Source organism: Microcaecilia unicolor, chromosome 1, assembly GCF_901765095.1.
Source record: "Microcaecilia unicolor chromosome 1, aMicUni1.1, whole genome shotgun sequence".
Taxonomy (NCBI): domain Eukaryota; kingdom Metazoa; phylum Chordata; class Amphibia; order Gymnophiona; family Siphonopidae; genus Microcaecilia; species Microcaecilia unicolor.
The window spans coordinates 695831416-695850210 of record NC_044031.1 but is presented as its reverse complement, the minus strand read 5'-3'; the positions used below and the strand labels follow the sequence as shown (position 1 = coordinate 695850210).

At 42.6% G+C, this 18795-nt stretch overlaps 1 protein-coding gene across 1 annotated transcript; it reads left to right on the top strand.

Moving 5' to 3' along the window:
- The first annotated feature begins 15961 nt into the window (after positions 1–15961).
- Positions 15962–18120, top strand: LOC115460635 (beta-1,3-galactosyl-O-glycosyl-glycoprotein beta-1,6-N-acetylglucosaminyltransferase 3-like). The gene has a single exon (XM_030190401.1). The coding sequence runs from the start codon at positions 16092–16094 to the stop codon at positions 17451–17453; it is 1362 nt and encodes a 453-aa protein (XP_030046261.1). The 5' UTR covers positions 15962–16091; the 3' UTR covers positions 17454–18120.
- Positions 18121–18795: the final 675 nt, after the last annotated feature.

Genomic DNA, 18795 nt, shown 5'->3' with positions numbered 1-18795 from the left:
AAAAAAAAAAACCTAGCAGATAACTAAGTAAATAATGCAAGTCATACATGTGTGTACATTTTGTATGCATGCACACATATATATCTATAGATAAGTAAGCTGCAGTGTTGTATATTTATACTTACAAAGTCTTTCACTGTTTAAAATCCTGATTCATAAGAGGGTTTGTTTGCAAATTTGAAGCTCAATTCAACTGTAGAAGTTTGATAATTCAAGTTTATTTTAATTATGTTCTTCTATAAACTTTTATTATATCTGCCCCAAGTGATACTTAATACAACACAAACATATTCAATGAACTTAATACAAAACATATTAAATGACATAATAAATATAGGGATACAGTACCCAGTCCATAGTGAAGTAAATCATATCATAATAAACCCCTGCCACAGCAACTGAACAAAATTCACTGTAGCTTAGTTAGAAACATAGAAACATGACGGCAGATAAAGGCCACCATCCAGTCTGCCCATCCTCTGTAACCCCTAATTCTTCCTGTTCCTAAGCAATCCCTCATGCTTATCCCATGCCCTTTTAAATTCTGGAACAGTCCTCGACTCCACCACCTCCACCGGGAGGCCATTCCATGCCTTCACCACCCTTTCTGTGAAATAATACTTCCTTAGGTTACTCCTAAGCCTATTCCTTCTTAACATTGTCGTATGCCCCCTAATTCTAGAGCTCTCCTTCATTTGAAAAAGTCTCTCTTCTTATACATAAATGCCCTTGAGATATTTAAATGTTTCTATCATGTCTCCTCTCTCCCAGTTGTCACAGGGTTTCCACTGTAGCTTACATAACATAAGCAGACATCAGCCACCACTGCTCTCCCCTATCCACATTCCTTCCATTTTTGCTCCATTATCCCCTGCCAGGCTGCCATCATCCTTCTCCATTACTTTTCTGCATTTCTGGTCTCTTTATTTTTAGTGATGCAGTCTCACCACTGTGCAAGTCAGTACCATGATACAAGCACTGAATCACATGCAGGGTGTCGGAGGGGTTAATATATCAACATGTATTTCCACTAATAAATGCCTTTCATTTCCATGTCATCCTATATAATAATTCTCACCTCCAACATTCTGAGGCTGCCTGGAACCGTGGATCCCTTGGAGGTGGTCTGGAGTTGGAGTAGATAATAGTGACGTCACACAACCCACACCAGATTGGCCAGTAGAAGGGAGAGGGGCGGAGCCACGATACAGGGAGCAGCGAATCAGCACAACACGGGGAATGCACAGCAGCAGGAACAGAAGCCTCTCTCACACAGTCACTCTCACACACACTCTCTCAAACATACACACTCAGAGGAAAACCTTGCTAGCGCCCGTTTCCTTTTAAACAGAAACGGGCCTTTTTTTACTAGTCTTTGATAAACTATTCTTCTAAATCTGTCCTTGGCCACCACAAGGCAGTCTGATGTGAGTCTGTGAGAGAGGTTTGATTACACCTTTCTATGGCATCCCTAGAATGAGCTGAAGCTGTACTGGATTGATTAGCAGTACAAATTCTTGCTTCTTCTCTGTAGGCTTCAGGGCAGCCTCTGGAAGGTTCCATTTGCTGCATCTTCTGTACTAACAACACTGTGATGATGTCATCATCATCTCTGGCTGTTCTGTTATTTCTAGGAAATTAAAAACAATATAAGTAAAGTCACTATTACTACCTAATACTGGCTCACCATTTCTAACCATGAGCACTATTGGAAAACCAGTACACAAAAGCGGGGCACAGAAAAGAAAAGAAAAAAGAGAAGGAATACAGAAAATTCTGCAAAGTACAAGCAAAATTGAGACTTTTTTCAGCAGGAACTCTTTGCCATCAACACCCCAAGTAGCTGATGAACACATTCCTTCACAATCAAGTAATGTAGAGACAACAGAAGCAGAATCGAGCAGTTCAGAACAACTACCTAAGGCCAGAAGTGTATAAATGAGGAACAACCTCTGCAAAGAAGAGCTTTCTTCACCTATACATCACCATCCAGTAATCCAATCTCTCCAGATATGTTTTGGGATTTCCATCCAAATCAGCCAATGCATAATGTTCCATTTAACTTCAAGCTGGTTTATTTCCGCAGAGGAATACATGATGGGATAGATATCAACCGTAAATGGGTCACTTACAGTGAGGAAAACATGACCATGCATTTTTCCTTTTGCCTTATGTATGTGCCAGCAGCATTCCGTCACTCAGTGATGATCCAGGGTTGCTCTGACTGGAGCCATGTTACAGTCAGACTAATGGAGCATGAGAAGTCCCAATGTCACCAGCATTCCAGTGAGGCATACTTCATCAATGTTTGTGGCAAATCTATTAATCACAGCCTCTCACATGAACAGCTATTGCTAAGGAAAAAGCAAATAATTCAACATCGGGCTGTCTTAAGCTCTATTATTGACATTCTGTTTTATATTGGGTTTCAAGCACTTCCTTACCGCAGCAAACACAGAATCTTTGTCAACAGCATTTGATGAAGATCAAGTTGAAAATCTTGGAAATTTTTTGACAGCTGTGAAGCTTCTTACTGATTATAATCCAGATCTTCAGGAACATCTATAGAAAGTAATTCAGAAGAACAAGAAACATGATGCATCAAAGAGAGGTAGTGGAAAACGTGTAACCTTCCTCAGTAAAACAACAGTCAACAAAGTATTCGCTGTTATTGGGGACATGATCAAAGAAAAAATTTCCCTTGAAGTTAAAAAGGCTGGTATATTTTCAATACAGATAGATTCATCACAAGTTATCTCTGCTCATGATCAAAGTGCAATTGTTGTTCGATATGTTGCTGGTGAGAAGGCTAAAGAATGACTCATCCATCTTGTGAATGTTAGTGAATCCAGTGGTAGAAGCTTACACACATTACTGGGTGAATCATTATCAGATGTTGGCATAAATCTGGAGCAGTGCATATCAGACTCATTTGAGAGAACAGTCAATATGAGTGTGTCACGGTTGTGGCCGGGCCCTTATGTTCAGACCTACTGTTTCTCTGTATCTAACTCTGTGACCTCTCCAGTCTGTCTTTTTCCCTATTGTTGTTCTTCCTGTAAGGCAAGCCTCACTTTGGTCGCCCTGCTTCTGCTTCATTTCCTGTTGTTGTTCTTCCTGTTAGCCAAGCCTCGATTTGGTGTCCCTGAAGCCAAGCCTCGCTTTGGTCTCCCTGCTTCATTTCCTATTTGTGACATCATCAGCCTACCCCTTTATAAGGACCTAGGGAGCTTTCCTATGTTGCCTTTGCAAGAGGTCTCTTAATCTTGGCTTTGTTCCTGAAGGTCTGTTCTGTGTTTCTTTGAGTCTTGTGTTTCAATGCTTTGCTTTGTTTCTGTGTGTTTGCTTTTGTATCTTGATCCTGAAATCCTGGCTGTAGAGCCACACCCTGCCCTTGGTGTCTGTATCTGTTTGACTTCCCTTGGCTTCTGCTTTTAGTCTAGCCCTGCTTTTGACTCTTGCTATAGTTAAGCTCCGTGTTTAAGCCAATCTCTGTGTTTAGCCAAGCTCTGTTCCTGTTTTCCCTTTTCTGTTTCCTGTGTGTGTAGGGTTACCATATGGCTCCAGAAAAAGGAGGATGGATTGAGCCAGACGGGTTTTACTTCCATTGCTTTCTGGCTCACTCCGTCCTCCTTTTTCTGGAGCCATATGGTAACCCTATGTGTGTGTAGTTCTTGTCTGTTAATTCTAAGAGTCTGTAGAAGCCAGCATTGTCCCTAATTATCTCACTGCTATGCAGGTGTGTCTGCTGCCTCTCAATCTGCCTGGCCTTTCCCTTCCAGCTGTGGATGCTGGTAAGCATATTGCTTCTTTGTTTGTTTGTCTTCCCTTAGTCTGCTTAATTCTTTGCCTGCTGTGTTTGCTTCCTTGCTCTTGAGCTTTGTTTCTGCCAACTTCTGTTCCTGTTGTGTGTTGAAGCCAGGTTCTGCTCCTGCTCTATGTTTGAGCTAGTTCTGTCCCAGTTCCCTGCTAAGCCAAGTCCCTTTCAGTGTCCAGTTCCAGTCAAGCTAAGCCAAATCCCTTCCAGAATCCAGTTCCAGTCAAGCTAAGTCAAGTCCATTCCAGAATCTGGTTCCAGTGAAGCCAAGCCCATTCCAGAATCCGGTTCCAGTGAAGCCAAGCCAAACCCGTTCCGGTTGAAGTCAAGCCAAGCCCATTCCAGAATCCGGTTCCAGCCAAGTCAAGCCCGTTCCAGAATCCTGTTCCAGTCAAGCCAAGCCCGTTAGAGAATCCTGAATCCTGTTCTAGCCAAGCCTGTTTCAGAATCCCGAATCCTGTTTGAGAATCCTGAATCCTGTTACAGTCAAGCCTGTTTGAGAATCCTGAATCCTGTTTGAGAATCCTGTTCCAGCCAAGCCTGTTTGAGAATCCTGAATCCTGTTCCAGCCAAGCCTGTTCGAGAATCCTGAATCATGTTCCTGCCTTGTTTATTGTCTTGCTTCTGTTATGCTTGTTGCCTAGCTCCTACCCTGTCTTGCCTGTCTAGGTGTGCTTTGTCTTGTCCCTTTCAGTCTAGTTCTGTCCGGATCCAGTCTTTGCCTTGTCCTTGCCTTGCCCTTTTCCCAGGGGCGTAGCCACGGGTGGGCCTGGGCGGACCCAGGCCCAACCACTTTCCCTCCAGGCCCGCCCATCCAACATCCTGCTGCCGTCGCTGCCTTCCGGATCCGGGAAGCAGCGTTCAGCAGCGTTGCCTGCCTACCTTTTAAAATAATTCATCTCAACAGGCTCCGCTGCATTTACTTCTTCGCCCGTCGCAAAGCACTGTCGTTTGCACAGGCAGCTCCGCTCCCCTTTGCTGCGTCCATCTGGTCCTACGTATCCACTACAGGAAGTGGATCAGAGAGGGCCGGATGGACGCGGCAAAGGGGAGGGGAGCTGCCTGTGTGAACGGCAGTGCTTTGCAACAGGCAAAGAAGTAAATGCAGTGGAGCCTGGGGAGACAAATTATTTTAAAAGGCATGCAGGCAATGCTGCTGAATGCTGCTTCCCGCCACGCTGGTGACTGGCGCAGGGATGAGACTTCTCAAGCCTTTGGGGCATCCAGAAGATTCTTCAGCTGGCAGGGGCCCGGAGATCCCCGCCAGCCCAGGTATTTATCTTTACGGGAGGGGGATGGACAGAGAGGAAATATGTGGGTCATGCCCACCCAGTCCACCCCCAGGCCCACCCAAAAAATGAGGTCTGGCTACGCTCCTGTTCTGGACCTCATTTTAATCTACTTCCGTGTTTTGCCTTGTCTTACATTTCTGGGTCCCAGTCCCAGTTTTAATCCAATTCTGAGTCTTACCTTGTCCTGTCTCGGTTCCAGTTCTGGCCCTTGCCTTCTTTTCCTTGCCTCATTTGGATCTGGTTCTTGTGTTGTCCATTGTGTTTTTACCTCTGTCCTGCCTTGTTGAGTCTGTTAGTTAATCCTATTCCAGTCTGTTCTGATTCCTGCCTGTGCCAGCCCATGTGATTTGTCTGCCAAAGCTCCAGCTTTGGTCTAAGGGCTCACTATTCCTGACAGTTGTGACAGAGTGGCATATACTCTGGATTACAAGCCTTGGTGAAACAAGCACCACCTAGTCACATCCACATTTGGTGTTAGGCACATGTGCTTAACCTGGTGATTGGTGATGCAAGTAGTGTGTGTGTTCCAGCAATAAGTCTTTTTGGACTTCTAAGCGAGCTTTGTGCTTTCTTTAGTGTGTCCTATAAAAGGATGAGGGTTTGGGAAGATTAGATGAAGATCAAGACTGGGAGTTCCAAGCTTTGTAGATTGGAACATATTGGACAGACCAGGTGGTCTAGTAGAGCAAGAGCCCTTTGAAAACTGTTTGGGAGTTTTGGAGATCAATTGAAGGAATTCTATTCAGATCTTCTTATAATACTTAAACATGTCAGTGAATCTGGAGAGTTTTCAAAGGTCAGTGTGTTATGAAGCACAGAAGCTGCGTGAGAATATTTGTAAATTTGAAACAATATTGGTGGCATTCACATTCATCCAAATCTTTGACATTACAACCCCTGTATCTGAGTACTTACAGTCCACAGGACTGAATATGATGTAGGCCTGGTGAATGATTAATGATGCTATTACACTAATTAACAAAATATCTCGAGATTTCACCACTATACACAAGATTATAACAAAATTCATTGATGCTGTGAATGACAAACTATCTGCAGAAGACATATATGTCAGCACCACTTTCCCTGACATCCATCAAAACAGAGGTTCCAAATCTGAAAGCATATGTGACCCACTTATGTTTCAACATTTTTATTGATGACACAGCAAAAAGGAAAAAACACTCTCCTTACAGAAACTCAAGTATACAAATATATCCAAGTAAATCACTTGCTACTAACCATCATCAAACTTTCAATTTTGTATCCCCCCTCCCCCATCCATGTTGTAATTCAACAATTTACCGTTTTATTTAGGACATACAGATGCCACCATCCAAAGATGCTCAATGCCAACTCCTACTGAGGATATACTCACCACGAGCTTAGTATCTCAGGACATCCTCATCCTTTTTACCATTATATCCCCATCCCATCCTTTTCTCTTATATGTCAGTCTTCAAGCTAGCACTTAGTCCAAAGTTACCAACCCATCTGTGGTATGTGAACAAGCATAGGCCGCAGCTTGTGTATCCGAACCTTATGTAACACAACATGTAACAACCCCTTTTGGATCCCTCCCCCCTCACATTATCCCTTCCTCATCCCCCTTTCTCTTTCCCCTTCCCTCTCCCAACTCTCCAACATCCTCAATCTGTGTGCCTACCTGAACGTGGTTTCTGATGATCCAGGTAGGCCCCCCACTCCCCTAATGCCAACCATCCCCAGGGTAAAAAGAACATCACAGAACCAGTGGTCTCCCATCTTACAGCAGGTTTAAAAGCATACTGTGCCCTCGTGGACTCAACCCCTGCAGATATGGACTCCAAAACAAGAGAAAACACTTTTTCTGTTTCATGGCTCCTTTCGCCTCCCTAGCTTCCCAAGTGGATAACTCATGCATTTGGTTTCGCCATTGCCATATGCTGGTGGCTCTAGAGATATCCAGCATTGCAGAATACTTTTACGTGCCACCAGACATATCTTATGGCACCACAATCTGGGGCCTTTAGTCTACATCCAAAATGTAGATTGCGTGTCCAACACAAAATGGTCCCAGGCCCCGCTCACTGGTATCCGAAGTGTTTTGGCCATAAATCTCTGAATTTGCCCCCAAAAGGCCCGCACCCCTGGGCAGCCCCAGAAGGCATGATATAGGGTATGAGGTGTATGACCGCTTTTAACACACTTCGCCTCCTGCGTATTGCTAATATGCCCCCATTGCTGTCCCGACATATATGCCCGCATGATCACCCGATATCCACACTCTCGGAATCTCTCATCTATGGTAAGAGTTGGTATCGACTTCAGTGTGGCTACTATATCCCACCGCTCAAGAGACCTCCCAGATTCCTTTTCCCACTTCCGTTTAATGCCTCTAAAAAATTTTTGGGGGGGGAGGCTCTGGTTCACCAATGCTTTATGTAGGGAGGACACTGTCATTCCTGCTATCTCTAGATTTTGGAAGAAAGTCTCTATCTTATGTCCTGTTTTCTGTTGCAAACTGGGTTGATCCAAATGTAAGATATAATGTTTGGCCTGGGCATAGGCAAAGTGGTCTCCCCATGTATTCCTGATCGCACTTTGGAGCCCCGCAAAATTTTTGAGTCTCCCATCCCTTCCCAACAAGTGTTCCACCCTCGTAATGCCCGATTCCTCCCCTCACAAAAAGGTAGTATTACTTTGTCCTGGTTCTCAATAGAAATCAAACAAAATAAAACATGGAAAAGAAAATAAGATGATACCTTTTTTATTGGACATAACTTAATACATTTCTTGATTAGCTTTCGAAGGTTGCCCTTCTTCGTCAGATCGGAAATAAGCAAATGTGGTAGCAGGTAGTATAAATAAGAGAAACATCAAAGCATTACTTTGACAGTCTGACAGAGTGGAAGGGTGGGGGTATGCATTGGGACATCAAAGCATTTCACTGATATTCTAACAGAATGGGTGTTGGTAGGTGAGAGAAGGGTAATAAACAGAGAAATAAACAGAGAAATACAGCTTATGGTTTATAATGGGTTAGAAAACCCAGATCCTTATTAAGTCCTGTTTGTTGTGTGTCAAAATATTCAATTTGTCCTGGTTCAAAATTCGGGTTACCTCTAAGGGCTAATAACTCCGATACTGTAGACTGTCCCCCCATATTTTTAACTAACCTCCACCAAGCCATTTGCATCGGCTGCAGCAACGTACATCGCTTAAAATGAAGGGGTATCTGGTTTTGCTCTAAATGTAGTAGAGTAAGAACATCATATGGGGCAAAGTAAGCACGCTCTGTCTCCAGAGGTGTATATGTATCGGTTTGGCTCACCCAATCTCCCACATGCCGTAGCAAGCAAGCTTGATTATAAATAGCTATATCCGGAAGACCCAATCCCCCTTGCCCCCAACTTCCCAGCATCAATTTAGCCTGAATTTTAGGTTTCTTATTTGCCCAACAAAACCTACTGAAGGTCCCGGTGATCTGCACCAGATCTCTCTGTAACAAGCGGAGAGGGAGTGTCTGCATGAGATAAATCCATCGTGGAAGGATTACCATCTTAAGTAAGTTCACTCTGCCCCTCAGGGACAAAGGAAGACCATCCCATTGTCTCAACTGATTTCTGGTCCCTCCCAGCAAGGCCTGTACATTTATGGCATAGAGTTTCTCTAAGTCCATAGTCATCCGGATCCCTAAATATCTAAAGGACCTCTCTGCCCAGCTCAAAGGAAAGTCCCAATCCCATAATTTCTGTACCTCTCCAGATGAAGCCAAGGCCTCTGATTTAGTTAAATTGAGACATAGTACTGCATAATCTCCATATTCCTTCAAAGTTCCCATGAGCACCTCAAATGATTCCCAGGGCTTTGTAACTAGCAATAGGAGATCGTCTGCAAAGGCTGCTATTTTAAATTCCAAATGGCCCAATGGCATCCCTCTTTTCGTGGGACTAGCTATTATGTCTTGAATCAATGGGTCAAGAGAAAGCACAAACAGCAGTGGTGAAAGCGGGCACCCCTGATGGGTTCCCCGCTGTATTGGGAACCTCTCCGATTCCACCCCATTGACTTGTACCGTCACCTGCGGCTTATGATAGAGGGCCTTAACTGCCGATATAAATCACCCATCGAACCCGTACTTTCCTAATGTTGCAAACAGAAATGTCCACCGTACCCGGTCAAATGCTTTTTCTGCATCGAAACTGATAAGTAGAGACGGTGTATTCCTGTGTCTCCTCATCTCTAGTGCCCCTATAATTTCCCTAAGGTTTTTGGCTATTACTCTGCCTTCCACAAATCCAACTTGCGCCTCATGGATTAATTTTGGCAGATTGGCCATTATTTTAGCTAGCAGTTTAGTTTCGACATTTAAGAGCGAAATTGGGCAGTAGGACTCCAGGAGCAATGGATCCCGCCCTGGCTTGTGCAGTACCACTATCTGTGCCAGAGACAGGCCTTCCGGCAGCTGTTCCTTGTCCACTATACTATTAAACCACTATGTGGTTAAAGTCGGTGTAATTGCATCACCTAGGATTTTATAGAATTCTATGCATAGGCCATCTGGACCCGGTGCCTTAAGCAACTTCCCCTGCATTATGGCCAATCGCACTTCTTCTACCTGGATTGGCTGATTCAGTTTATCTTTATCCCTATGGCTAAGAGAAGGGTGGTTTATATTGTCCAAGTATAAAGACGCCGGTAACCCGTCTTCCCCCGATTTCGCATATAGGGCGCGGTAGAATCTTGCAAAGGCCTCACAAATCTTCCCCTCTCAACACTCTACCACCCCCTGTTCCCCCCGAATTTGAAGGACTGGCCTTTTATTGCCCCTGGGATTAGCTAATCTGGCCAAAAGATGGCCTGCTTTGTTGCCAAACCGGTGCAGCTGATATTTATAGTACACCTGGGACTTTGAAGCCCGTTGGTGCAGCAACATATTTAATTATGTGACCCACTTAAAACTTTTGATATATCATGTCATAATATTATTTTTGATGCTGTCTTTGAGAACATGAAGAGAAGATATGCATCTCATGCAGATCTTTACAAAGAAATTTCATGTTTTGACCCAAACAGATTCCAAGAAGGTCAAGGCAACCCTGAGAAGATTGTTCTGAGAATAATTTCGGAAGCCATTCCTGAGGTAGACACAATAGCAAACAACTTCAGAAAGGACTCTTAGAAGATGAAACTGAGGGTGAAAATGCAATTGAAATTGATTCCAATTTTGAAAACAATGATGAACAATCTCCTGAGTCACGTGTGAAGGAAGCAGCCTGTAAGAATTGTTTATCATGTGAATTGAAATTACTTATGAAAATTTGTATGCTGTATACAAATATTTGATAACACCAAGTGTCACACAGTGTACTTGTGAACGATCTTTTTCTAAACTTAAGATTGTAAAATCAACACTCAGTTCAACACTCACACAAAGCCATTTAGAATCATTGATTCTTATTGCAGTAGAAAAGGAAATAGCCTCAAAGCTACAAAAGGACAAAGAAATCATCATAAACAGGAATGCAAAAACTTCTAGTGAACTGAGCTCACTTCTGCTGCCATAATTGACTGTTTAACAGCTTTGGAGACCTTAGTATATCGCGGCACATGCACATTCAAAGAATGCACATAGTTGTGGTCACTTATCCAGTATTTGTTTATGCAGGTGTGACCAATGCCAGATATTTTGATTGTTAGTGTTGATTGTTTGAACCTGTAGTAGTAGTACAGCTTGTTCAAGTTTCTCAATAAGTGTATTATTGATGCTCTGAGCTCACCGCGATATTTCCAATGCTGCATTTTCCTAGGAAGGTCGTTGTTGGTGCTGTTATGGAAGGGTAGATTTGTGTCATACAGGTCCCACGTGACTTTTGTAGGGTTTTGTATAAATTCATAATATGCCTGCTACTGGAGAGAGGTTGTAACACAACAACATAAGGTCAGTGGTAGGAAAAATAATGGAGTCGCTTCAGAAAGAAAGGATAGAAGCCGACGGGTTACAGGACCCAAGGCAACATGGCTTTACCAAAGGAAAATCCTGCCAAACGAATCTTATTGACTTCTTTGGGTGACCAAAGGACTGAATGAGGGACTTCAGCAAAGCCTTTGATATGGTCCCCCACAGAAGACTCATGAATAAGCTGAAAGGGTTGAACTTAGGACCGAAAGTGGTAAACTGGATAAGAAAATGATCGACCGACAGGTGGCAGAGGGTGGTGGTAAGTGGAATCCACTCAGAGGAAAGGAAGGTGAGTGGAGTTCCTCAGGGGTCGATGATGGGGCCTATTCTGTTTAATATATTTGTGGGAAATATTGCTGAAGGGTTGGAAGGAAAGGTGTGCCTTTTTGCGGATGACACGAAAATAGCCAATAGAGTGGATACCCTGGACGGAGTAGAAATGATAAGAAGGGATCTCCGAACATTAGAAGAATGGTCGAGGGTCTGGCAGTTAAACTTTAATTCACAAAACTCCAATACAATACTCAGTTCTAAATCAATACCTTAGTTTATAAAGATTAAAAAATTTGTTTAATAATGTGCTCAATTCGTACCCATTCCAACCATTATATCCCCAAAGGAACATGTGGCAGAGTCATAGATGGAACCATCACAGCACATTAAGCATTCCAAATCCCACACCAGGTATGTACATACACTGTTCTTTCCAACAGCTCAATTAAATGTCAACTGAGTCTGCATCCACTTACACAATCTGCTGTTACTTTTTCCTGCGTTTATACAGGTTACATTTCCTGACTTATTACTTCCCACTCAAAAGTATAAACGCAGCAAATGTACAATAATTCAATATTGGTTCCCTTAACATCTATGTGCTTCTTAAGACCATTAACCACAAGGTATACTGACCATCTCTATTATATATGCCCTGAATAGCCCTTAATGGCCCTCCCACTCCAACCCCACATGCACACTCATGTGCCCAATATAATCACAATCATTTATAGCACAGTCAATTATAAACAGCTTAAATATTATAGGTATATGTGGAGTTTTTACTTCCCTTGGGGATAACTTCCCGTGTGATTAGTGCTCCTGTAAATCTGCTCCCATACGCTCTCTCATTGTGACATGACAAACCAGTCCCTTAACCCTGGCTGGGTTTCGCTTTTGCTTCCTCAGAAGGGGACCTGCAAATACACACACACACACACAAGAATCTATATCCACACCTTAATCCACGAGCTCCTAGAGCACTGTGTGCAATAAACCCTCAAAATATAATTAAATGCCAAGAAGTGTAGAGTGATGCACTTGGGGTGCAGAAACCGAAAAGAGAGATACCGGATAAGAGGGGAGAGATTAGTAAGCTCGACTGAGGAGAGAGACCTTGGGGTGTTGGTGTCTGAGGATCTAAAGGTGAAGAAACAATGCGACAAGGCAACAGCCGTGGCCAGAAGGATGCTAGGCTGCGTACAGAGGGGCATAACCAGCAGAAGAAAGGAGGTGTTGATGCCCCTCTACAAGTCATTGGTGAGGCCCCACTTGGAGTATTGTGTTCAGTTTTGGAGGCCATATCTTGCTAAAGATGTGAAAAGACTGGAAGCGGTGCAAAGAAAAGCTACAAAAATGGTATGGGATTTACGTTGCAAACCGTATGAGGAGAGACTTGCTGACCTGAACATGTATAACTTGGAGGAAAGGAGAAACAGAGGGTGACATGATACAGACATTCAAATATTTGAAATGTATTAATCCGCAAATGAACCTTTTCTGGAGACGGGAAGGGGTTAGAACTAGAGGACATGAATTGAGGTTGAAGGGGGGCAGACTCAGGAATAATGTCAGGAAGTATTTTTTCATGGAGAGGGTGGTGGATTTGTGGAATGCCCTCCCGCAGGAGGTGGTGAAGATGAAAACGGTAATGGAATTCAAACATGCATGGGATAAACACAAAGGAATCCTGTTTAGAAGGAATGGTTCCATGGAATCTTAGCGGAGATTGGGTGGCGACGCCAGTAATTGGGAAACAAAATGGGAGCTGGGCAAACTTCTACGGTCTACTCCCTGATCATGACTGAATAGATAGGGATGGGCTGGAGTGTAAATTTTAAGGGGCTTGGACATTAGCTTCAGAACTTAGTATAAGAACAGTACTGGGCAGACTTCTACGTTCTGTGACCTGAGAAAGGCAAGGACAAATCAAACTCAGGTATTTTTTATTACATTTGTACCCTGCGCTTTCCCACTCATGGCAGGCTCAATGCGGCTTACATGGGACAATGGAGGGTTAAGTGACTTGCCCAGAGTCACAGGGAGCTGCCTGTGCCTGAAGGGGGAATTGAACTCAGTTCCCCAGGACCAAAGTCCATCACCCTAACCACTAGGCCACTCCACTGTATACATATAAAGTATCACATACCATGTAAACTGAATTTATCTTGCTGGGCAGACTGGCTGGACTGTATAGGTCTTTATCTGCCGTCATTTACTATGTTACTATTAATGTTTGGTTTTCTCCTTTTCTCCTCATGATCCAACAAGGAGGGAGGGAGGCAGCACGGGGGGGGGGGGGGGGCACTGGTGGCGGCAGCAACAGCATGGCAGGGGGGGGGGCAGCAGCATGGTGGGTAGGCCCAGAGTACTCTCAGTCCGCCCCTGTTCAAAGCGGTTAACAAAAATGCTATAAACCTAAAAAAAAATCACATACAAATTAAGAAATAAACTGGTTAACCAAAAAAAAAAGTCTTCAAATTCTTCCAAAACAAAAAATAACAAAAGTAACTTCAAAGTTTAATAGGAAGTGAAAGCCAGAACTGAGGGTCTTGATAGCAAAAAGACTTCTTCAGGATCTGTGCCAGAGCCGGTGGTTGGGAGGCGGGGATAGTGCTGGGCAGACTTATACGGTCTGTGCCCTGAAGAGCACAGGTACAAATCAAAGTAGGGTATACACAAAAAGCATAAAGGAATCCTGTGCCGAAGGAATGGATCCTCAGGAGCTTAGTCAAGATCGGGAGGCGGGACTGGTGGTTGGGAGACGGGGATAGTGCTGGGCAGACTTATACGGTCTGTGCCAGAGCCGGTGGTGGGCAGCGGGACTGGTGGTTGGGAGGCGGGGATAGTGCTGGACAGACTTGTACGGTCTGTGCCAGAGCCGGTGGTTGGGAGGCAGGGCTGGTGGTTGGGAGGTGAGGATAGTGCTGGGCAGACTTATACGGTCTGTGCCAGAGCCGGTGGTTGGGAGGCGGGGATAGTGCTGGGCAGACTTATATGGTCTGTGCCCTGAAAAGCACAGGTACAAATCAAAATAGGGTATACACAAAAAGCAGCAAATATGAGTTATCTTGTTGGGCAGACTGGATGGACCGTGCAGGTCTTTTTCTGCCGTCATCTACTATGTTACTATGTTATGACAGAAAAAGAAGGCATTAGCAGGTGAAAAGGATCTCTAATTCTTGTCACTCCATGAAAAGATGGAAATGTAACCAAATTGAGTACATAATCAGGAAATGACCCATAAAGTTGTTTTACTTCTGAAATCACAACAATATCAAAAATATAATGGAAAGGAAATTAAATGTATTTGTCCTGACACTGGTCAACATATTTTTAAATCTTCAAAGTACTGGAAAGAAATTTTTTAAATAATAAGACTTGTTTGTCCTTATAACACTGGTCAACACATATTTACAATGAGTTACAGGGTCCCAGAGGCAACCGTAGAGTTTTAACAAGGACTATCTGTATCAGACGTATCAGCTTCATTATCAGTGGAGAACCTCTCAGATCCTGAGCTGTGATAAGAAGCTGCAAAGTGTTCAGCTGCAAAAGGAGTTTCACCAACATTTCTTCTTTCTTACTCCATTCCTGGATTGATTTTTCATCCACAGAGAAAAAACGCCCAGCCTCATGATTTCCATTAGCCTTGGCATATTCGATTGCCAAAAGCTTAAAGACCACAGTATATGATTTACGTTTTGGCATGATAAACCTTCTACCAGTATATTCAGCCATGGGCTAACCAAGGGTGCTGGCTGTACAATAACTTATCAACTGAAACCATGCTTACCTGCAGGTTATATATGGGTATGGGTTATATGTGAGAAAATACAGTATGTGCCTATATGCCATTATTCTAGTCATTTATGCAGAATATCATTTGCATCATACCTATGTTATCTGAATGTTCTAATGTGTGTTTATTAGATGTTTCATTAGCATTTTATGTCTGTTACTTGAATTTCAGTGCTGTTAAATGTGTATATTTTTAATACTGTTTCATGGTAGCCCTATAAGGTTTTAATTTACTGTTCTCAAGTTTACCTCATTTATTATATTTATACTTGGTCATTTTTACTATTGTTATACTGTTATCAAAATTGTAAGCTGCTGCTTTTTTTTTCCATAGGGTACTTTGTTCCCACCTTTTTTTCCTATACCCATTTCTGCTGACATGAACCAGTGCTGAGTGTGACTTTGAACTCTTATCTTTCCTATCTCACCCATGCTGAAACTGCAACTGGGTAGTGCCACTGCTGGCTCAGCCTTTCCTAGCTGAAATCTGATCTGCATATTCTAAGCTTAAGCAGTCACAAAACCTGTTACAGACAAGAACATTCATTTTCTGACAGCATCGTTAGGATTCCAACAGTGACGTGGGCGAAAGGCAATGTTCACGGAGTGTTCACTGACAAATTTGCTTGACTGTATCTTGTTTACCTTTAGAATAAAGCAGATAAAAATTGCATTATTGTAAGGTGGGAGGCTCCTGAAGAATTCTGCTTTGCATTTTGTAAGTGTGCGGTAAGCTTATCATTCTTCCTTGTTGCAACAGAAAGAAAAAGGTACAGAATCACTTGTAATCCTGATAGCAACGGTGGTGCTACAAACTGTACATTCAATGGATTACTGTCTTGGGAAACAGAGACTCAGGAAAGCAATTGCCATGTTCACGCTTTAGCTCTTTGCTCTATATCCACATGTCCATTATTCATCCATAGACTGTTACTAGAGAAAGAGGAACGATTATCCACACACCATGAACATGAAGTTCTCAACATTTGCTCTGAAGATGGTGTTTTATAAGAAAAGGACTATCCGATGGCGTCATATTCGGCATCTGATGGCTTTTGGATTCCTGTTGCTGTTTGCCGTCAAAGTGCTGCTGACATACGTCTTCCAAGATTGCAACTTGGATGACTTCCTGAGGGAAACAACCTATTCGAGAAGTAACTACTGTAAGGACCAGTTGTTCCCATCTCTGACCCTGTCACCTCAAGGTCCCATATCCTGCTCCAGAATAATCAGCGGGGATCAGGAAGCCATAGAACGGGCACTTTTAGGGAGACTGGAAATAAAAAACAAAAAACTGCCTTTAAGCGAAAATGACTACCTGAATTGGACAAAACACTGTAATCGATTCAAGGAAACAAGGAAATTTATTCCTATTCTGCTGAGCAAAGAAGAAGCAAATTTCCCCATTGCATATTCTATGGTAATCCATGAAAATATTGAAATGTATGAGAGGCTTTTAAGGGCAATTTATACACCTCAGAACGTTTACTGCGTCCACGTGGATGAAAAGTCTCCTGAGGTATTTAAGGAGGCTGTGAGGGCCATTGCATCGTGCTTTGAAAATGTGTTTGTGGCATCTAAACTGGAAAAGGTGGTTTATGCATCTTGGTCCAGGGTTCAAGCTGATCTGAACTGCATGGAGGATCTGCTGAAAAGTGCAGTGCCCTGGAGATATCTGATAAACACATGTGGCACCGACTTTCCAATAAAGACCAACGCTGAGATAGTCAGAGGCCTGAAGGTCCTGAATGGCAAGAACAGCCTAGAGTCTGAAAAGCCACCAACATTTAAAAAAGGACGATGGCAGTTTCAGCATGAAATACGTGGATCTGTAGTAGTAAGAACTGATATTAGAAAACCTTCCCCACCAATAAGTGTTCCCATATTTGTTGGAAATGCTTATTTTGTGGTTACTAGAGACTTTGTGAAATCAGTATTTGAACATCCAGATGCAGAGAAATTACTACAATTTGCAAATGATACTTACAGCCCAGATGAATTTGTCTGGGCAACTTTGAATCGACTGCCTGGAATCCCAGGCTCGGTTCCTTATCACGGTAAATATGACACCTCAGACATGAATGCAATGGCGAGGCTGGTGAAGTGGGACAGCTTGGAAGGAGACACCAAGAAAGGAGCTTCGTATCCTCCCTGCACTGGTACTCACAGACATTTAGCGTGTGTTTACGGGACTGGGGATCTGCACTGGATGCTTCAGCACCATCACCTCTTTGCCAATAAGTTTGATCCCAGCGTGGATGACTATGCCATTCAGTGCCTGGAGGAGTATCTGAGACACCGAACACTTTATGGAGAGGGGCTATAAAGTCACAACATTTATCCAAGATCAGGGACTAAAAGAGAAAGAACTTCAATGAGCCCAATCAGTAGGACTTGTTGAATTACTCCTGATTTTAATGACAACGTTTTGCTCTTTGGGATAAAGAACATTCTTTAATGGACAGTATTTATTTTCCAGTTCAGCAACTGCTAAATACACTAATTAAGTTTAGAGACAATGGGCCTTGCTGAACCTTATTTTCCTTTCACATACACGGGAGAATGGGGACGTATGTACTAGGCAAAACCATTCATTTCTCATAGTTTCTTTTCATTGAAAAAAGATTTTAAAGGTTCTTTTGTGGGTAGGGGATAGCGTTTTTATTAATATAATATGGCTAACTAACATGATCAAGAATCAATTTACTAACTTACATTAACTTTTTAATGTATGTAAAGGCACATGGAAGTATTAGGCAGGCTATACAGCCCTACAACCTTAGGGGATGGGGTGACTTTCAGGGATTTGCCCTACCCTCACTATAGCTACACCCTTGTCACCAGCTATGCCACACATACAAAGGCAGCATTACAAATATCATACCAATCCTTAGATTACCACCACATCTCTTATTGGGAAAACAGAACAGCTTGCTACACATACTGTGACTTAGATCAGTTCCTTATCTCTTGCTTAACTATACAAAGAACGTGCCTTGATTTTAGCTAACCATCAAGTTATCCCAATCTGACTCTGTACCACACATCTTGTTCCCATCATATATCTGCTCTTGGTCCCTCAGCTATATGGTAAGTCGCATTGTAGAAAATCTTTAGCATCATATCTATGTTAGTTGAATGTTCTAATGCATGCTTATTAGGTGTATCATTAGTATTATACTAACATTGTGTTATATCTCTGGTATTTGAATTCCAGTGCTGTTAAATGTGTATATTTTTTATACTGTTTCACGGTAGTTCAATTATTAGGTTTTCATTTATAGTTTGCAAGTTTACCTCATTTGTTTTATTTATGTTTATTCTTAGTTATTTTACTATTGTTATACTGTTAACAAAATTTTAAGTTTTATGTTAAACTGTACCTGCTGTACACCGCCTTGGGTGAATCTTTATTTATTCATTCATTCATACTTGTATCCCACAATTATCCAGAAATAACTTTTGGTTCAATGTGGCTTACATGTAGTTAGAGATTACAGTGATTCAATTAAATTTACACAGTTGTATGATGCCTTGGGGCACACTCAGCTAGTTGGAATTTCAGAATATCTGTAGTGAATATGCATGAGATAAATTTTCATGCAAGGACGATAGTATATGCAAATTGTTTTCATGCATATCCATTGTGGATATCCTGAAAACCTAAT